The 21,954-nt window shown below is 40.7% G+C and overlaps 1 protein-coding gene across 1 annotated transcript; it reads left to right on the top strand.

The window, feature by feature from the left end:
* Nucleotides 1-620: 620 nt before the first annotated feature.
* Nucleotides 621-20,050, top strand: ATP6AP2 (ATPase H+ transporting accessory protein 2). The gene is made up of 9 exons (XM_061135979.1): nucleotides 621-800; nucleotides 5,192-5,322; nucleotides 6,950-7,081; nucleotides 12,026-12,121; nucleotides 12,276-12,413; nucleotides 14,388-14,441; nucleotides 15,503-15,652; nucleotides 16,607-16,726; nucleotides 18,991-20,050. The coding sequence occupies exons 1-9, from the start codon at nucleotides 761-763 to the stop codon at nucleotides 19,183-19,185; spliced, it is 1,056 nt and encodes a 351-aa protein (XP_060991962.1). The 5' UTR covers nucleotides 621-760; the 3' UTR covers nucleotides 19,186-20,050.
* Nucleotides 20,051-21,954: the final 1,904 nt, after the last annotated feature.

The raw sequence follows: 21,954 nt of genomic DNA, 5'->3' as shown, positions 1-21,954 counted from the left end.
TCTTAGGGTTGCCAGATTTAGCAAATCAGAATGTAGGACGCCCAGTTATATTTGAATTTCAGATAAACAGCAAATAACTTTTTTTTAGTTTATGTCCCATGAAATATTCATGAGTTTATCCTAAAAATTATTCGTTGTTTATCTGGAATTCAACGTAACTGGGCGTCCTGTAGTTTATCTGGCACCCCTACTTGGAATGCTGGAATTTCCCGAGGCGCCTGGCTTCCTCCAAGCAGGTGCTCAGCATCTGTGTAATTGTTAAGAGCGAAACCCAAACCAGCCTTGCAGCTCGCGCTCGCTACAGACAGACACCCTGATAGGAGACCGTCACTCAAGACTGGCGAAAGGGTCCACACCCGGGAGGCAGCCCCACCGTGTGGTCTCTCTGGGGCTCTCTGCACCCCTTGACAGGTTGCGTCCTTCCCCCTCAGTCCCCGATCCCCAGCCCTACCCTCCATCTCGTGACCCTTCGTCACGGGCCGGGGGAGGGACTGCCCGGCTCGGCGATCGTTGCCTGACATTGGCAGGGCCTTCCATCCATCATGTTAGGCTCCGCCCACCACCCTGACGTTTCCCAAGCTACGTCTCTCCCGCAAACCGCGGCGTAGCTAGGGATTGGTGGAGAAGGCGGCGACCGTCCCCGCGGAGGCGACGACAAGGCGACCTCTGGGAGTCGCAGCACCGCTCGTGCTGTGGTGGTCGCTGGCGTCCTGCTGGTCAGTTCCGCGTCGCCCTGCGCTGCTACAGCCGCCGCGGAACCATGGCTGTGCTTGTCGTGCTCCTGTCGTCCTTGGTGGCGGGTAAGGACCCGGGGGCGGGCGGGAGGCCCTCCGCGAGGGAGCTCCGAGGGCCGCTGGGCTTGGGGGTCGCGGGCAGCCAAGGGTGGGCGGCAGTGGGGCGGGTGCCGCAGTGCGGGCAGCCGGCGGTGGCCTCGCCCCAGCCGCCTCTCTCTCAATCTTCTCTTTGGGCCAGCCTGTGGCGGCACGGCCTGGCGGGCTTGCAGGGACCGGGCCGGGCGAGGCTGGGCTGGGTTGCGTGGGGGCACCTGAGCCGGTCTCCACCTTCCGCCTCTTCGAGAAAGGCGCGTCCAGCTGTCTCACTCCGGCCTCTTCCGCCTCGGGAGGCTCCTCGGAGGACCGGGAGGCATTTCTCAATCAGCTGATGAACCGCAGCCCTTTGCGAAGAGGCCGACGTCCCTGCTGCCCTCAGCTGCTGCTTTTCTTGGTGTCTTCATTTCTAGCAGTGGTCATCAGTAATTGGTGAAATTCCTCTTCCCCCTCCCCACGGTTTCAAGATACGAAAGTTGGAAGTGGAGTATTAATAATTGTTTTTGTGTGATTATTTTCTCAAGGAGAATTCCAAGTACCTCTCCATAAAGTTTGCAGTAGTTCCTAATTTTAAAGATTTGGAAACTAAGGCATGAGTCACGTTCTTGGGGTCACATGTCAAAGGGTAGCTTTCTCCGTGAATCTAGGTTCCCCAGTATTCAGCAAGGGGAATGCCAGTCAGCTCCTCTTTGGCTTCTTACCGTGTATCATGTAATTAATTTAATTTTGCATCAGTCCTTAGGAGAGTGGTCAAGCCTAGATAAGTTACCCACAGCACACAAGTGGTAAGCAGCAAGCCTGGGACTGAAGCCAGATCACTGGGCTCCAAAGCCCAGTGATGGGCCTTTCCTATTGTACCTGTTGTGGCGCAGGTGTGAGAATGTGGGAATGATGGGTGCTGGAACTAGGGGCACGGAGAGTGGTGAACATGAGACCGCATTGAGAACAGTTTGGAGGAATGGGTCCTTGTTACCCAGCGTGCCAGTTTAAAACCTAGAGGTTAAAAATCTGTAGACGGCCTGTGCCGCTGCTCTGTGAAGTGCTGAGACACTTCACTTTGGGAATGGTGGTTTAATTTTACATGGAGATATAGACCTTTGATGTTTTTGAAGTCTACAGGTCTTCATCCCTGGAGGTGCCCAGTGTTGTGTTGAGGCTAGCTGGCTTGTTTTCATGACTGTAGAATTTTAGAGTTGTATTGTTCCTTTCGTCTCTGGCTCTGGCAAGGTCGTTCTGATCAGTCTAGTTGGGTGCTTCAGGAGAATTTAATTTTTTAAACTTGGTTTTGGAAATGTAAAGATCTTCCCTTTGGTACTGTGATTTAACTGAACATCTTGCTGAAATGCATGTTTTAATGTTATAATTGATCTTCCTGTGATTCAGTGAGGTTTGGGGGGTTTTGTTAAGTTTTGGTCTGAGGCAAATAATTGCTTCTGTACGTGGTTTGAACCTGCTTTCCTAACTAGAAAAGTCTAGTTCATGCAGACCAAGAATCTGATCCTGTCAGCTTCTTCACTGCTGTGGTCTTGTCAGATGAGGTTGAATTACTGTTTTCCACAGTGACTAAATGTGACTTAATGGAAAACATCTTTTAAGAGATCTGACTTCTGTATTTGAGGAAAAAATATGTCATTTAAAATGGCGATACCAAATCAGGGAGAGAGTGGAAGTGAACTAGAAGTAAATACCAGGTCATGAGGAGTATTTGGGGAAAAAAATCAGATGGTTAGCTTGGAGAGGAAGGGCCAAGGGCGGACACATGGAATGTGAAGGGGCGTCACATTGAAGAAGGATTCGATTTGGTTAGTGATACCCCAGAGGTCAAAAGTAGGACCTGTTTAGTTTTTTACATGATGATTTCATCTTCATTCAGAGATGACAACACAGTATGGTGGGCATTCCCAAAGCAAAGGATTCTTAACCTCTAGCCCAGATTGGGGAGGCTGGGGGAAATTTCCCTAGGCTGGGTGCCTCACATGTAAATGTGTGAACGGTTGGGGTGGGAAGAAAAGGGTTTTTGGACAGAACAGTATGTGTAAAAGCACAGAGATATGAGAGCAAAAGAGCAGTTTGGTGGAGCTGAAACGTATAGGAGTTAAAGTTGCAGAGATTCCATAGGAAGGGTGGTGAAGTGCCTTGGGTGTTATGTTTTGGATTTTGTCTCAGAGGCTCTGGGCATTGAGTGAAGGTGGTTGAGCTGAAGGGTGAACATTCAGATCTGTAGTTTGAAAAGGTGCTGGGAAGACTGGATCGGAGAGTGGCATGACTGGTCACAAGGAGGCCAGTTCTGTCTAGCCTCAGGAGGGCCTGAGGAGGGCCCTGGACATGGAGGGGAAAGGGCTTGGGAGAGAAGAAGAAAAGATGGACAGAACTCAGAGGTTGATGAGCTGTGGTGCTGAGGAAGGGTTTCAAGATGATTAATTCAAGCAGCTGGGTGGAAGGTGGCGTCATCGTTTGATACAGAGAATACAGGAGGCGTGTGTGGGGAAAATGGTAAGTTCAGTTCTGAACCTGTTGCGTTTGAAGCACCCGTGGAACTTGGAAGGAAATGCTCAGCAGATTGCTGGATATCTAGGCAGAAGGCTTAAGGGGAATCTAGGCTGAAAATAAAAATCTGGGACCCATGAGTGTGTTTTTGGTGTTTGGAGCCTTAAAGAGTAGATGGGCTCAGGCAGGGGGGAAGCCAGCATAGAACAGTAAGCAGTGGGGGTCAGGAATGGAGCCGCAGATCTCCAAAGTGGAGTGTGCTGGATTTTGTGTGCTTTGTAATATACTATGAACCCATTATTATATTATAATTTATGAATGTATACTTTTTAAGTAGACATATGTATACTGGGAATACTTTCAAGCTTCGTACTGGAAGGGTTGAAATCTAAAAAGCTTGCATGTCACTGCTTTAAAGGCGGGGAAGGAGAAGAAACTGAGGAGAAAGGCAGCCAGAGGGACTGGGAGGAAAACCAGGGGCTCAGGCTTAGGGAGACCAGGGCAGGAGTTTCAAGGACAGAGTTGCCAGAATCAGCCGCTTTGGGCAGTTACATAAATTGAGGCTTGCAAACTGTCTCTGGGATTTGGTGAGTCATTTCGGTGGCGCGGTGGGGTCAGACGCTGTGGGTTAGGGAGCATATAGGAGATAAAGAAGCAGAGGAGCCAGGTGGTGGCTGACTACTCTTCCAAGGTGGTTCTTCATCTGAAGGGAAGCAGAGGCAGGAGGGAGCTGGTAGGACCAAAGGAGAGTTTCTGTGGTGTGGATTTTAGAATGGGAGCACCCTACAAGTATTTTTGTGTGCTCAAATAAAAGAGCCAGTTGAGAGGGAAAAAGGGCTAGTGCAAGATGTAGCTTCATTCATTCACTCTCAACAAGTATTGATGGAGCACCAGTGTGCCAGGCACTGTTCTCAACCCTGGGGCTATTGTGTGAACAAGACAAACAGAAACCCCTGCGTTCATGGGACTCGTATTGTACAGGGCCAGCTTTTTATGCCCCCAACCATACAGCCACCTAACTTCTGGTACAGGGTCTGTTCCAAGTTGGGAAGCCAACTTCTTACACTTTGTAAACGATTAGAATGTTGGGACTATGGAGATGATTACTGGCAAATGTAGGGTTTGTAAGTTGAGGTGGCATCTCCATTCACTAGTCATGTTCAGATGGGTGACCTTTCAGGTATCGTGGCGATGCCTGCATGAAGCATTAGTTTCTTGGTATAGGAGTCTACCTTTTCTCAGCCTCTTGATATGTCCGTTGGAAATACTATGTCCTGGACTTCGTTTCTAAAGTCTGAAGTATTATACCTTCTAACTGGTAATATGTACCCTCCCCCGCATTTGACAGTTCTCATTTCACTAGCTTTGCCTGTGGGACATAAGGAAAGCTAGGATCTATCCTAAGATAAACTAACCGGCTGAAATTTCAGAGTGATATACTAGAAATTTTTTGAATTTGCATTTTGAAGAGAGAATTGGTGGTAGAAATAACTTAGACATTTCAAGTTTATTTTCTTCCTTTCTAGTCTGAGTCAGGGTTTTGGTTTTTGTTCTTGAAAATCTGGAGAAATGCTCTGATTTCTAATCCTTGCCAAATTGTCACATGCCCCTATTTAGGGGCCATCTGCAGGAAGGCATCTACATCATTATGAGAATCCTGTTTCATTGCTGTAACTTTGTTACAGCAGAAGGTATGGACTTAAATTCTTGCAGTGATACTTCGTAAAAGAATTTGTTGATCTTTAGGATTCAGCATTTTGTCCATTCAACATTTTAGTATGCTAAGTCAATGGAGAATGGGAAAGTATGTAAGTAAATTTTTTCAGTGTAGTTGCAGAAATTTTGTGATGCTGATTATTCATCTGTTTTCTTTTCAGGTATCTTAGGGAACGAATTCAGTATATTAAGATCACCAGGATCTGTTGTTTTCCGGAATGGAAATTGGCCTATTCCAGGAGAGCGAATCCCAGATGTGGCTGCATTGTCAATGGGCTTCTCTGTGAAAGAGGTATGTGTATTTTAAAAAAATATCTGAAAAAAAAGAAAAAGATGAAAAAAAATATATATATATCTGGAGCTGCTTCTGAAAGCATTTTTGTTGATTTCTGTTAATAGCCCAAGAAAGCAGCAGGCAAACATAGGTACAGATTACAAAAGTAAAAAATTTATTTGTAGTCAGGGAGATTTTAGGTAAGTGTTTCAAGCTTGGTTATGAAAGCAAAGCATTATAAAACATTAACCATGTAATTGTTTATTCATAGTAGTGACGTCCTTTGTTATATTAGAGAATGCATCTGTCCTACTGTTAATAGGATGTATAAATTTATTGGTTTTTTTCCAGTACACATGATAGATTTGTGTCTTATTTGAGGCTGCCATTACCAAGTACCACAGACTGGGTGTTTTATAAACAACAACACTTCTTCCAGTTCTAGGGGCTAGAAGTCCAAGATAGAGTGAAGTCCAGCATGGTGAAGATCCTCTCCAGGTTGCAGAGTGCCAACTTCTTATTGTATGTGGTAGAGAGAGCCCTCTGGAGTCCCCTTTATAAGGGGTCTAATCCCATTTATAAGGATTCCATCCTCATGACCTAGTTCCCTCCCTCAGGCCCCTCCTCCTAATACCATCACTTTGGAGGGGGTTAGGATTTCAACATGAGTTTTGAGGGGATACAAGCATTCAGCCCATTGCAATTTATTATGAATGATGCAATGTATATGCATCTTACCTGAGTTTAGTAAAATAATGTGGTCAGTAGTCATGACCTGTTGTAGTAACCGACTGCTTATGTGTGATTGTTGCAGAGAGGGGCCTAGATCCAGTCAGCATGAGAGAGCGTAAAGCTCAGGGCTGGAAGAAAGGAGATGGAGTTTGTTCTATCTCCCTGTCTCCTCCCACTTTAAGGTTTGATGCTTTTGAGGTGGTCTCCAGACATCATGAATCACTCAGAGGAATGTTCTTCCTAGGTCCTGAGTGCCCTTGAAACCAGAAGCTGTGCACAGGAACTGCCTCTCGGTTGGGCCTCTGGGTGGAGCTCCTTGCATGAATGTGACTGGTTGTTTACATTTAAATATGAAATTTGTACCTTGTTCTTTACGAACTTAATTTTGACTACAAATGGCTGTCAAAATAACCTTTAGAAGTAATTATTACTAAACTGCAAGTCACTTTCAGCAGGAATTTTATTTATAAAGTGCTTAAAGAGAATGTTGTAATGGTAGTCTTGCTGTGTCACTGTGAAAGAGAAACATGATATTGTAGCAAATAAGGGCAAAGGATGATGTGAGGGAAGAAAATATCCACAGTTACATGGAGGAGAAAGTATTTCATAATCTGGAATTTGCAAAGTACCTACATTTTGTTCACTTGCCTGCTTTTTTCCACAGAAGGTTTGAGATGACTTATTACTAGACTTGACTGTTTCAAGTCTGTAGCAGTTAAAATGAAGAAGGTAGAACTCAGCATCCTCAATTAGGAGATTGCAACTACTGCCTTAAATAAGACGTTTGCTGTCCCTATGAGTTTTCATTGCTGGTATCATCCCAGAACCCCTTAACTCTGCTTGTCAGATGTTACTGGGGAAATGGTTTCCTGAATTGATAATTAAGCACAGTTTCATGCTTTTCAATATGCAGGACCTTTCTTGGCCAGGCCTTGCAGTAGGTAACCTATTCCACCGTCCTCGAGCTACTGTTATGGTGATGGTGAAAGGAGTGGACAAGCTTGCTCTACCCCCAGGCAGTGTCATTTCGTACCCTTTGGAGAATGTGAGTATTTTTACCATAAAGAATTAAAGGGATGCATTTAACATTTTGTCTTGTCAGCTGTCACTATGGATTGTGTTCTAAGCACTCATCTTTCTTTTAATGCCCTGATAAATAAAATGCAGTTTTTTAAAAAATTATATGATGGTTGCAGATTGATTGAAACTTGGCTGCTTGCTATGCATGAGAGTACTTTCTAAGTGTAAGAGGTCAAGAAATTGCCCCGCTCTGAGAATAGTCAGAGGATTGAAAAAGAGAAATCAATTGAGGGTGTAACCTGTTGACATATTCTTGGGCATTATTTCATCACCTTCCCTTCAGAATTTTATCATTTGTTTTGGTAAGGAAAAGACTGGGGGCAGTTTTGCTGGTTCACTTATTCTTTTACTGGCTTTTCAGGCAATATGGTTGACTGAACTGTTGTGAAAGGCCCTCCTTCTACTGTAAGCATATGGAAGTCAGCAAACATGTTTACATGTATAACTAAAATTGAAAGCAAGAAAGGGATACACACAGGTGCCAGATGTGAATAGAAAATATAGAAGCCACAGTGATGAGCAGGAGCTGAAGGTGAAATTGTGTTCCTTACAGAAAGCCAGGAGTTCTCGAAAGGAAGCCCCAGCTGCCCCAGGGCTACCACAGAGGAGCTGGCTTGCCACCCTGAGCTGTGGAACCCAAAGAGCCGCCTATGAGAAATCTGAACTATGGGCTTATACTGTACAGTTATCTGCTTCAAATTCACACAATCCATCCCACACAGATATGTCCACAATCCAGGGCTGTTGTGGTAAAAAAAAAAAGAAGAGTTGAATTTACCAAAACACTTGAAGGGGAAAAAAATGCCATGAGAAAGTCAGCAGGTCCAACAAATAGAATTCATCCCCCTGGAACTACAGATAATAAACCAGTCTCAAAAAGAGGCTTGAAAATACATACATATGTTAAAATTGTGAGAAAGTTAAAGGAAGGGCGAGAAACTAGAGGCAGTTAAAAGTTATTTTTTAGATGTGGTACTTTCATTTCCACTTAAAAATATATTGTAATTTATGTTGATTTCTTTAACCCATGAGTTATTTAAAAGTGTTGTAACATGTGGGTTCTTTCAGGATAACTTTTAATTATTCAGTTTCTAATTTCATTGCATTATAACACTGGTCAAAAGATGCTGATTTGGGAGGGGGGATTTTTTTCAGACTTTTCCTGTGGTCTAGTATACATTATCTCCAAGCACATGACATGTTTATCAAAAAAATGACCATGTGTTACGCTACAAGGCAAAGCTCAACAGATACTATCAGTATCATATAAACTACCTTCTCTGACCACAATGCAGTTAAATCTGAAAAAATAACAAAATGATACCTTTACAAAATGACTGCAAATGATAGAAACAAGCACGAGATATGAGTCCTTGGGTTTAGAGCACAGTGAGGTGGGCTAAAGGCAAATCAACACCTAAATATGAGTGAAACTGAAGACCCGTCAAGGACACTGACAGTCTTACCAATGAGAAAAGATACTGTCGTGACAAAGGAATGAGAGTAAAATGGTAGCAAATTCCTCATCATTGCCACTGGGGATTAGAAGTGCAAGAAGGGAAAAGCAGTAATTGCACAGTATGAAGCTAGGCTGAGAATACTGTTTAAGTAGACATAATAAAATGACTTATGATATAGCTATGGGGAAGGTGCAGAGAGAGAACCTGCATATAAGGAGATAGGGCTGTGGTTGGTGATGTGGGAGAGCTTAATCCTCATCTTCTATAATGGGCAGTAAATAGGTAATGCCTAAAATTGAAAAATTAAGATGTAGCAATATAAACACATTATTTAGAGATGGTGGTTAAAAGAAAAGGAAACAAAGGATTTGAAAGTGAATGCTACAAGTAGTTACAAAGGATGTAATGTTTGTCAGCATGATGAGTATAGTTAACACTGCTGTGTGGTACATATGAAAGTTGTCAAAAGTGTAAATTCTAAGTTCTCTTCACAAGGAAAAAAATTTTCTTTTTTGCTTTCTCTCTTTTTGGTATCTGTATGGTGATGGTAATTATTACTGTGGTAATAATTTCACAATGATTATGTCATCCACCTTAAACTTATACAGTGATGTATGTCAATTATCTCAATAAAACTGAAAAAAATTTACTTGAAGTGAGGAAGAAAAAAGATGGAGGAAAGAAAGTGAGTACCTCAGAGGAATGGAAACGGGCAAACTTATTTTCATAAAAAAATCTTATAGAACTACTGGTCTCTTAGGTGGCATGTGTACAAAATTTTTTAAAAGTCAATACGAAAAGATACTGGAACAGACACAGTCCTAAATAATTCATGGACTGAGAAAACTACAGCAGAGATTTTGAAATTATTTGGAACTGAAAATGTACCATATATTTTTAAAATTGTGGGGTGCGGCTAAAGTGGTAAGAAGGAAATTTATAACCTTAAATGCACATGTTAGATAATTTCAAAGATTGGAAATTAGTGAGCTAAAGAAACCAGAAGAATTTCAGAGTAAATGGAAGGGAACAATAAAAATGAAAGGTGTATTAAAACATTTTTCTTAGTCTTCACAAAGATTATTAAGTAGCTTGCTGTGTGTGATTTTCTGTGAAAATCACTGTAGAAGATCTCTTTTAAAAAATATATTAAAAATCCAAAATGCCCTTCAGATTTTCATTAGCCTACAATCTGAAATTAAACATTTTAAAAAGAGTAGCCTCAATTTACATGAGTAGAAACTGTGAAAAGAGGTCATGTTATTGCTTGACCCTGGCTGACTGCCTCTAAGGGAAAAATCCACCTCAAAACAAACAAAAGCTTTAGAATTCCACTTAATGAAGCTTCTATTTGATTAGCTAGCTGTTATCATTAGTTTCAAGTCCTATAGATACAGAATTTCTGTTTTCTCTAGGACAAACATGTGCATATCCTTATAATACAGTTTTAAGCATGAGCTTTTCTTCCTTTCCAGTTTAGCGGGTCTGTATCCTTTTTTCCTTCCCAGTTTGGCATTCACCTGACTCAGTAGCTTCTCCAGTTTGATTGCTAGGGACATGTCACCTTTAATCTTCAACTTTCCTGCTATGAATGCCACTGAGGTGAAATGAGGCTGGAGAGTTTGTGTTACGTGTTCTCATATTCCTTCCAAATCCCAAGGAAGTTGACTGTGAGGATTGCAAAAGGAGCACGTTTGTGGCACGTTGTGGCACTCGGGATGCTTATAAAAAGGATGCTTTTTGTTCCCCATCTTCAGTTACTCATTAACTTATTTTAAGAGAATCTGGGGAAGAGTTGATATGCATTGAGTAAGAGAAAAAAATTAATTTCACTTCACAGTTACTAAACACATTTATTTCTGCCTGATCTACATTAACGTGCTACTTATAAACATGAACCTTTTAAGAGTAGAAGAAACTACTGAAAAAAATCACTCTGAGAAATCGCCATTAAAACAAAAACATTGCTACTATATTGCTTGCTTTAATAATGATGAGAATAGAATACTTTTTGAGGGGAAAAGTTACCATTCTTTTAAAAAAACAATGCGGGGGCAGAAACAGGTCTATGGGAATAGAAGTCAGAATTTTGATTACCCTTGGGGGTGGAGGGAGTGGGTAGAGAGGCTTGTAGGGTGCTGAAGTTTTATTTTGATCTGATGCGGCTATATGAATATCCATTTATAAATATTCCCTGAACTGTTAAGCCAAGATTTATGCAGCATATTATATGTATGTTGTGTGCGTGTGTGATCAGTTGTGTCCAACTCTTTGTGACCCCATGGGACTATAGCCCACAAGTCTCCTCTGTCCATGGGAATTTTCTAGGCAAGAATACTGGAGTGGGCTATCATTTTTTTCTCCAGGGGAATCTTCCCGACCCAGGGATCAAACCCTGTGTCTCCTACATTGGTAGGCAGATTCTTTAGCACTGAGCCATCTGGGAAGCCCCATATGTATGTTACACTTTAACAAGAAATTCAGGGGAAAAAGTACATTTTATCATAATTGGCAATTTCAGTTTGTTAATACCATGTGGTCCCAAGATAAATTTCACAATCAAATTTCTTGTGACATACTTTGTCCCTTGCCTAAGAATCTTCAGTCTATCTGAAGACTGAACCCTACACCGTATTAAATATTTTTTCCTTTTTAAAAAATTATTTTTAAATTTTTATTTATTTTTAATTGGAGAATAATTGCTTTACAATGTTGTGTTGGTTTCTACATCAACATGAATCAACCATAGATAGATGTATGTCTCCTCCCTCTTGAACCTCCCTCCCATCCCGTAAACATTTTGAAAGTTTTGAAATGAAAAATGAGGTCTGTTTCTTTCAATCAAATTCAAGTCTTCAAATTCCCTTCACCTCTTAAATGCAAGTTAATAAATTATTGTAGAATATGCATTCATTGTGGCATATTTTGTCAATATTGAAACCAAATGTGTTCCTGCTAAAAAATACCTGAATGACCAACTGAACCTGCCTGTCAGAGACATGGGTTTGATCCCTGGGTCAGGAGGATCCCCTGGAGGAGGAAATGGCAACCCATTCCAGTATTCTTGCCTGGAGAATTCCATGGACAGAGGAGCCTGGTGGGCTACAGTCCATGGGGTCGCAAAGAGTTGGACTCGACTGAGGGGCTGAGCACATGCATGACCACCTGAAAGTGAAGCTTTGCACAAGATAGTGTTTTGTCCTTAATTTTGCAAGTGTTTTCTTATTTAGGCACATTTGGAGACACAAACTCATTGGCCCACTAGGGGGCTGTTTAATCTTCAGTATCCTCAAACAGGATCTTTGTATTTGGATATGATTTGGGTCTTTTAAATTTCCATAGAAAATGCTGGTACTTTTTTTTTAAGGCTCCCTTTTTAATACTATTTAAATGATTTTTCTTCCTACTTGGGTTCAGATAATAATTAAAGTCTCACTCTTAAATTTCAGGCAGTTCCTTTTAGTCTTGACAGCGTGGCAAATTCCATTCATTCCTTATTTTCTGAAGAAACTCCTGTGGTTTTGCAGTTGGCTCCCAGTGAGGAAGTAAGTTGTGATAGTTTTTATTTTAAATGCTTTGAAAAATAAGCTGTCGTTATTTAATGAAAATTTAAAATGATTTTTATGAAAAATGCTGATAGACCTTGGTATATTGGAATTAATCTGCAGAATGTAATACAATTTTGGATTCTTCTTCCAGAGAGTGTACATGGTGGGGAAGGCAAACTCAGTTTTTGAAGATCTCTCAGTAACGCTCAGACAGCTCCGCAGTCGACTATTTCAAGAAAACTCTGTTCTTACTTCACTTCCCCTCAATTCTCTGAGTAGGAACAATGAAGTAAGTAGTGTAGTCATTGAATGAATAAGTGAATATTACTAATTTCTCATGCTTCTGACTTTAGAGCAAACTTGAAATTTTAGAAAATGAAAAGTTTTACAAGTTTCCTGCTGGAGTAGATTCATTTTTTCCTTTAGTGTAATTTTTAAAAAATGATTCTCATGAACTGACTCTTTTTGTGAGTTGAGCTATAGTAAATAGTATGACATACTAGTGCAAGGGTTGCCACCAATTAATCCTGACAGGCCAGAAATCACAGTAACTACTTTGTTAGTGGGTGGAACTGGGTAGATCTGGTAATGTGGGAGCTGTTATTCACTGCCTCTTCTGGTATGTTGCCTCATTTTTCTATTCATTCTCAACTGTCCAGTGTAGGGTGCTACCCTTCCTTTGACTCCTGTATGTCAGCTTTACCACCTATTCACCTGTTCATGCACCCTCTTAACCACATGACATGCCACCTTTGTGGTAGCCTCCCCTCACCTACTCTGGATGACCAGGACTACCACCTTTTATTCTTCAAGGGATGTGAGCAAATGAGACTATTGGCAAGACCTCATTGCAGTGTGCCAGAATATTCTGATGCCCTGAGGGAAACCACTTTAGAGTTTGGATGCTTTATCATGGCTTTATCAAAAATAAAGTTATTGAGAGGTAGTCACTGTGCTGGAGAATAACATCACCATTTTGTTAGGAAGTACTATTCTTTTTTTTTTTTAATTTTTCCTTTTTTTTTTTTATTAGTTGGAGGCTAATTACTTCACAACATTTCAGAGGGTTTTGTCATACATTGACATGAATCAGCCATGGAGTTACACGTATTCCCCATCCCGATCCCCCCTCCCACCTCCCTCTCCATCCCATCCCTCTGGGTCTTCCCAGTGCACCAGGCCTGAGCACTTGTCTCATGCATCCCACCTGGGCTGGTGATCTGTTTCACTATAGATAATATACATGCTGTTCTTTCGAAACATCCCACCCTCGCCTTCTCCCACAGAGTTCAAAATTCTGTTCGGTACTTCTGTGTCTCTTTTTCTGTTTTGCGTATAGGGTTATCATTACCATCTTTCTAAATTCCATATATATGTGTTAGTATGCTGTAATGTTCTTTATCTTTCTGGCTTATTTCACTCTGTATAATGGGCTCCAGTTTCATCCATCTCATTAGAACTGATTCAAATGAATTCTTTTTAATGGCTGAGTAATATTCCACGGTGTATATGTACCACAGCTTCCTTATCCATTCATCTGCTGATGGGCATCTAGGTTGCTTCCATGTCCTGGCTATTATAAACAGTGCTGTGATGAACATTGGGGTGCATATGTCTCTTTCAGATCTGGTTTCCCCAGTGTGTATGCCCAGAAGTGGTATTGCTGGGTCATATGGCAGTTCTATTTCCAGTTTTTTAAGAAATCTCCACACTGTTTTCCATAGTGGCTGTACTAGTTTGCATTCCCACCAACAGTGTAAGAGGGTTCCCTTTTCTCCACACCCTCTCCAGCATTTATTGCTTGTAGACTTTTGGATAGCAGCCATCCTGACTGGCGTGTAATGGTACCTCATTGTGGTTTTGATTTGCATTTCTCTGATAATGAGTGATGTTGAGCATCTTTTCATGTGTTTGTTAGCCATCTGTATGTCTTCTTTGGAGAAATGTCTGTTTAGTTCTTTGGCCCATTTTTTGATTGGGTCATTTATTTTTCTGGAATTGAGCTTCAGGAGCTGCTTGTATATTTTTGAGATTAATCCTTTGTCTGTTTCTTCATTTGCTATTATTTTCTCCCAATCTGAGGGCAGAAAGTACTATTCTATAAGCATTTTCAATTGAAATGAACCTAGCAAATGGAGGACAGTTGCATAAATTCACTCATGTGTTTAATGTCTGTAACATCCTGTGCCTTACTTGATAAATGGCAAATACAGATCTTGGATGCATATTTCAGATAATGCTCATTTCTTTCTGCTCTCTGCAGGTTGATCTCCTTTTTCTTTCTGAACTGCAAGTGCTACGTGATATTTCAAGTTTGGTAAGTAGGCTACTCTCATTTGTCAGTTCCATTTATTCTGGCTTCAGAAGACATTTCTAGAGATTCCTTGAATGGTAATGAAACCAATCAAAAAGTTTACATATGCCTTAGGTTTATGACTCCATGGAAGTTGAGAAATTGTGGTGTTGGGCATTTTGAACTCATCTCATGCTAACCAATTAGTCTGCATTTTTACTTTTAGGAGAGATATTCCAAGTACACAGGCCTAGGAGTAAGGCCACCCTGGCTGTAGTCCTGACCTGTTGATTTCTTATCAGATATTAAGACTTAATTACTGTATCTTTATCTTCGGGTCTAAAATAGACCTCAGTAGAAAATACAGTTTTGACTAACAGTGCTGTCAGCCAAGTCAGGAAGGGAATAAATATGCCTGTAGTATGTTCTTTTTTTGGGGGGGGGGATGAATTTTTTTTTAATCCTATGATGAAATAGAAAAACTTAACCTGTGTGCTGTCTTCTATAGTTGTTGCGCGAACTTTCAGTGGGGGTGGTCTGGCGAGTGTGGAAGTGTGGTGCTAGTGGTGCGGGAGGTGAGCACTGATGGCTTGTCTCTCTCAAGGATCAGACTGGTCCAATTACCTGTTTTCTCATACCCTGGCCCATATCTGAGGTTTTTAAGAAATTTTACAGGAAGTTTTTATTATAATTGCTTCTAAAAACTAAGATCTGTGTTGAATTTCAGAAACTCCCATTTTAACCAGTTCCATTTGCCACCCTCCCAGACATGCATACTCAGTCACTCAGTCATGTCTGACTCTTTGTGACCCCCCTGGACTGTAGCCCACCAAGCTCCTCTGTCCATGGGATTCTCCAGGCAAGAATACTGGAGTGGGTTGCCATTTCCTCCTCCAGGGGATCTTCCCAACCCAGGGGTCGAAGCCACAGCTCTTGCATTGGCAGGTGGATCTTTACCACTGAGCAACCTGGGAAGCCCATACTGTGGTACAGTGGGGTGCCCCTGTTATACCTTTTAGGTAGAAAACTCCAACTGGCTGTGTTTGGCATTACTTTATCCACCTCCTTTTGTTTGTTCTCCTAAGTTGTCTCGACATAAGCATCTAGCCAAGGATCATTCTCCTGATTTATACTCACTGGAGCTAGCAGGCCTGGATGAAATTGGGAAACATTATGGGGAAGACTCTGAACAATTTAGAGATGCCTCTAAGATCCTTATTGACGCTCTGCAAAAGGTAAATCATCAATGGGGTGTGAGCAGTTAAGAGTATGACCATTTGACTTTTCGCTTCCTAATGGGAAAATCTGCTTAGTGAAATCCTACTGATTGAAGTCTTTTACTCACCTTCTTTGAAGGCTGAGGATGGAGTGGGTAGGTCACAGGTATATAGTGGGATGTCAGTGTGTCTTTCCTTCTTTGAGCTGTGCAGCACAGCTTGCAGGATCTTAGTTCCCCCACCAGAGATTGAACCTGGGCCCTGGCAGTGAGCTGAATCTTAACCACTGGACCACCAGAGAATTACCAGAGATCTCTCTCTTTCGAATGCTGGCAGAGGCAGCATAGGAAATGATTGATAACTCTAGTACAGTACTTTTCTCTTTTCATCATGGTAAAATATAGCTAACGTAAAATTTACCATTTACCTATTTGTAAGTGTACAGTGCTGTGGCACTAAAAACAACCACATTGTTGTGCAACTGTACCACCATCCATTGCCAGGACTTTCATCTTCCCTGAAACGCTGTCCCCATTAAACCCTATGAAATAATCAAAGAACAGCACTTGGCACAGCACCAGACATGTAGTAGATACTAGTAAATGCTGCCTTTCCTCTGCCCGTGAAGTCATTCACCTGCAGCCCTTCAGTGAGACTTCAGTTAAAACCTTTGTAGGTGTGATTAACCAGAGACCACTTAGGAAGATTTCCTTTTCCTTTTCTACTTCCCTGCTCCCAATTAATACACCATCAAATTCAGTGACTACTTTCTTATTCTGAGTATTTGAGCTGAATCATAACACTTTTCTGAATATTTTAACATAATCAAAACCTTTAAGACTTGCCTATTTTAAGACTGCATTTCATGAGCCAATAGGTAATTGTGTCTGTTCTTGTAGGTGCACCGAAGCTTTACAGAAATTTTAATAAGTATGTGTTTTGAGATTCTTAATAATGCCGATAACGCTTCAGTTTGCAGATGACATGTACAATCTCTATGGTGGGAATGCAGTGGTAGAGTTAGTGACTGTCAGATCATTCGACACATCCCTTGTGAGGAAGACGAGGAATATCCTTGAGACAAAACAAGTGGTGAGTACATTTTTGGATCATGCTTTAAACTCGTAAAATGAACTCTTAAACAACCCACCAAATCTTGTATCACCTGTGGGCAGTATGCATGAGCAATCAGTAAATCTGAAAAATGATTAAAACATAGGTTTCTTATTCAAGGAGGTATTGTGTTTTTTAACTGATGCTCAGTTCTTTGGGGTTGTAATCAGATAATGTACTTTGTTATGGATAAAAGCAAATCTGTCAGAGCTGGTGAGATAATTCAAATACAGGTATTACAAGGAGATGTCAGACATTAACGTGCAGGAGGAGTGTGGTGCTCTCAACTTGTAGAATCCGCTTTTCTCTGAGGCACATTGTCTTTGTGGTACAGTCTCTCATTTTCCTGCTATGTACTACACTCTCTACAATTCTACAGATTTTTTGGCCTGGATCTTACTTTGATTTTTAAGCATTTAGAGGATCATAGGCAAGGGTGCCAGCCCTAATAAAACAAGTGTATATGCACACAGCCGAAGCCTCGTGTGGCCAAGAACATTATTTACAGCTGGCTTTATCTCTCAAAGCAGTCAGATCCCCAGTCTTTTATGGACACTCTCCTTTGGGCCCCATGGGACTGAAGAGTGAGATGCTCAAAGGTAATGTGTGTTCAAGACAATCTGGACATGGCTGGTTTGAGATTGTTTCATCCTAAATAGGAGTGGGAGAGCCTCTGTTTAAAACACACCAGGCTAGATAGACTGAAAAATTTTCCCACTACAGAGCATCTAGAAATGGCCGATTAAAAAAAAAAAATTACCCTTTTGAGTGCATAGTTTAACTCTCAAGAAAGTAAGGGGAACTGGAGAACTGTGTAATAACCAGGCTATCCTGAGGACATTGCCAGTTGGGTTACCAAGGGACTGGCTCTCTAACTGTCGGGAGTTGGAACTGAGACTTCCTTGTGTAGCTGGGATGCTAAAAGGGCCATGCCCACAGTGAGAGGGTAGATTGGAAAACAGCCTGCCTACCAGCAAAGGGGGCTCCCAGGTGGTGGTAGTGGTAAAGAACCTGCCTGCCAGTGCAGGAGACGTAAAAGACACTGGTTCAAACCGTGGGTCAGGAAGAGCCCCTGGAGGAGGGCATGGCAACCCACTCCTGTATTCTTACCTGGAGAATTCTATGGACAGAGGAGCCTGGCAGGCTACAGTCCATAGGGTCGCAAAGACGTTAGCACACACACACCAGCAAAGGGAGACAGAAAGGCCACTTGGGTGCTGTGCAGGCAGGTATGTGTTGGGGGTGGTGGAATGTCTCCTAGGGAAGCCTCGGGCCAAGAAATTAACACAAACCCTGGTCCTAAGCTGGTAAGAGGGGTCGGCCCCACCCAGCAGAAATGACTGTAAAACCTCCCTGGCAGGATACACCCTCCACACACACAATACAAAAGTATGTAACATGTAATACTAGTTAAAGAACTTTTAACATGTAACACTCTCAAGCCGAAGGTAATACCTGTTCCTTTGAAGCTCCCTCTTGTCTTATTCCTCTACCTTCCCCACCTAGAGGAAATTGCTCTCCCGAATATTATGTTAACCATTCCTTGGCTTTTCTTTACAGTTTTAATACAGATGTATTTATCCTTAAGGGCTTCCCTGATAGCTCAGATGGTAAAGAATCTGCCTGAAATGAAGGAGACCTGGGTTAGGAAGATCCCCTGGAGAAGGAAATGGCAACCCACTCCAGTATTCTTGCCTGGGAAATCTCATGGACAGAGGAGCCTGGTGGGCTACAGTCCATGGGGTTGCAGAGTCAGATACGACTGAGTGACTAACACTTTCACTTCATTTAGACTTAAACAATGTTGTTTGGAATCATACTGTGTTTTTTCTCTGAGCAAAGCCTCAGTATTTAAGAGTCACGCATGCTGATAGAGTAGTTGAGGTCATTTTACTGCTATATGTTCCACTAAACGGATGTGCTAGTTATCCACTCTGTTGATAGACATCCTTGTACATGTCTTGCTACACATATACAAGTGTTCCCTAGGGTATGAACTGGCTGGATCACCATATATGCACACCGTCAACTTTATTGGTATTGCCAAATTTTCTCAAGCAGTTGAGCCACTTTCTGCTTCTACCAACAGAGTGTTTACCTTCTCCATGAAGGCTCCTCCTTCTTAGTTCCTAATATATGTAGCTTTTATGCCACTTAGTATGTTTGTTAGATAAATGAATCACAGCTATCAAATTGTGATAATTTCCTAACTTAATATTCTTCCATCTTTTCTTTTATTGTAGAAGGACCCTTCAACTCCCTATAACCTTGCATATAAATATAATTTTGAATATTCAGTGGTTTTCAACCTGGTACTTTGGATAATGATCGGCTTGGCCTTGACTCTGATTGTCACCTGTTACAATATTTGGAACATGGATCCTGGATATGATAGCATCATCTATAGGATGACAAACCAGAAGATTCGAATGGATTGAACTTTTCTTATGCCAAACTTGGAAAGAAAGAGGGTTTGAAAATTGGCTGATAAATTAAAATAAATCTTTTAGTGTAGTTTAAACTAGATAGTACACTTTAAATTTATAAAAAATCAAATTTTGTTCTCTTTTGTGTGTGCCTGTGATGTTCTTTTAGAATGAATTATATAGTATTGATGTGAGTTGACTTGTGTGATAGAGATTCCATAATATGCTTAAATATGATGATATAACCATTTAATATAATTTCATTCCATTTACTATTTGGAAATATGCACTGTAATAAATGTAAAACATTTAGAATAGTTTGTGTTATTTATGTTGGGAAAATGCACTGAATTTGAAATGTTTAACTTCCTTACACAGGACAGGTTAAAAGTGACATTTGGGCTGTTATATACTAGGAACCATTTGTAAATGTTTTAATGTAAATATCTCTGAAACAAGAAAAGGTTTTTAACTTCAAGCAGCTATTAACTATGAATGTGCTTACACAGTCACTCATATTTTCAATTGCATCTGATTGACAGATGATAGCTGTTTTTTTTTTAATCTCTTCTGAAAGTTTGGTGATCTGAATGGTCAAGTGTGGATATTAAACATACTACATTAATCTAAGAATGAACTACTTTAATGAACTAGCTTTGTGGAGTTAAGACACTTGTAATCATATACAGAAAAACATTTGGGGGACATCTTGGGGCATGATTTCAGTCATTTTTTCCCCTTGTGTAAGTTACTCTGGTTTACGGTACAAAATCGTTCTACATAGAATGTTAAGTGGAAGTAGATACTCCCTACTTTTTATGTGAAAGTGGACCAATGTCTATAAAGAGTGACAAATAAAGTTAATAATGATTCAAAATTTGTGTCATTTCAATACTACATCTATTTTATATTATAAAAACCTAAACAGGGTTTTGATCATAATTGGCTGTTTTGTTATACAAACTTTTTTTTTACATTTGTTTATTCCCACTGTACCTCCTGAGATTGATTCATTACCAATATGAGGAAGACACTTTACTTTCTACGCTTATTATTGAATTTATACAGAATATGATAAATTCACACTAGACTTCAGGTGGGGAAGGCTTAAATTTCCCTATAGTGTTTAAAAAAGTGACTCTGCAGATATTAAATACTGATTAGAATATGAAGGACCATCTAATAAGGTAAAAGGCTTAAGGGTTAGTTTGAGAGTCTTATAGCTTATGACTTACCCAATTAAAATTTTAAGCTTCATGCTTATGTAGTTATTTTAGAGTTACGCTGCCTTGCCCCTGGGAACCCTACTGGGGTTTAGAATTAGCTGTGTCTCTCTTCTTCGCAAAAATCATCATATCATTTCTAATCCACGTTTGAAAAGATGGAATCTATTTAGCTGTGTTTTCTACCACCACTGCAAGATACCTTTGACAGTTACAGTGGTAAACTTCCATAGAGTGTTTCTTTTCACCTCTCATTGAACTATAAATAGTGAAGCTGATAACTGCACAGGAAAGAAAAACTAGTTGTCCTAAAATCACTCAAGTATTCACCACCACAACCCCCTGCCAAGCTCATGAGGGTGAGGGTGTTTCCAGCCATCTAACCTGGAACACTGACCCCCATGGAACCCAACAGGGCCTATGTCTAGGGGACAAGGATCTATAATGCTGCAGAGTGGTTAAAATCCACTTTTCTTCCACAAGTTTCTTATATAAATATTGCCATAGAAGTTAGATTGTTATGATTAAATATGAAGTAAACCAATGCCTTTGTAATTTAAAACTGATGAGACTAAGTTCTAGAAGAAGAAAAAAAATTACCTACATGACAGCACTAATCCGTACAGGGTAAATGGCACTAGCACCCATCTATGTTAGGCAGAAAGCAATTAATTAAAATAAATGTTCTGCCAAGATTATTATACCTGTTGCTGATGATTTGCTCTTAAATTAAGTCTAATTTGTTCAGGAACATAAATCACAATGTGGAGATTTGTGTGAGAGGCAGGAGAGTCATGCTTGTGGCAGACTATTCCACTGACAGTGAAAGAGAAAACCCAATCACTTCATATCTAATTGGTGGAATATTTCAAGTGTATAAAACATCTGAGATTCTACATGTGGCAGATACTGCTTATGGTCCAATTCTATCAGGAATAATAGAGAATTGATTTTCTTTGGCTATGTCTCTTTTGAAGGAATTACATACTGAATATCCATTTTCGCTGGTACCAAATAATACGGAACATCATAAACTTACTTTTCAACAGATGATCGAACCAACAATTTCTGAAACATGCAGTGGCATCAGGCTTCAGGTAGGTTTCTTTCTGGCCTTTCGTGACCGAGTAACTATGCAGTAGTTTCCTGGAAAAATAAGAGTTGTCAGAAAAAGGCATTAGTTAAGAAGCGCTGAGACTGAAATACAGATGAATTCAGTTAACTGATTCACCACTTACTAGCTGAACAATCTTGGGCAAATCCCTTAATCCTCTGTGAATCAAGAGTTTTTAATCTATGTATTGGGCATGGTAATACTTCAGGTCTGTGAAAATCAACATTCACTGGGATAACATGCTCTAATGTTTGTGCATGTTTAATATAAACTATAATAATAGTACTAAATTCAAGGAACTCTGCTTGGAGTACCACTTGTACCTCTGATAGGTATTGGCTAGTTTCTTGGTTGCAAATAGTAAGAATAAACTTTGGTTACTAAGTTATGTCACTTGTCCTACTAGTGACCTTTTACTGGACACAGATCCAGTTCAGGAGCGCA

The sequence above is a fragment of the Dama dama genome, chromosome X (assembly GCF_033118175.1).
Source record: "Dama dama isolate Ldn47 chromosome X, ASM3311817v1, whole genome shotgun sequence".
Lineage (NCBI taxonomy): Eukaryota > Metazoa > Chordata > Mammalia > Artiodactyla > Cervidae > Dama > Dama dama.
Note: the sequence above shows the minus strand (reverse complement) of the source record. Positions and strands in the feature narration are given on the sequence as shown.

Coding starts and splice junctions, on each gene's coding strand:
- ATP6AP2 (XM_061135979.1), top strand. CDS start 761: ATGGCTGTGCTTGTCGTGCTCCTGTCGTCCTTGGTGGCGG. Junction 5,323..6,949: donor TGGGCTTCTCTGTGAAAGAG/GTATGTGTATTT, acceptor TTCAATATGCAG/GACCTTTCTTGGCCAGGCCT. Junction 12,414..14,387: donor CTCTGAGTAGGAACAATGAA/GTAAGTAGTGTA, acceptor TGCTCTCTGCAG/GTTGATCTCCTTTTTCTTTC.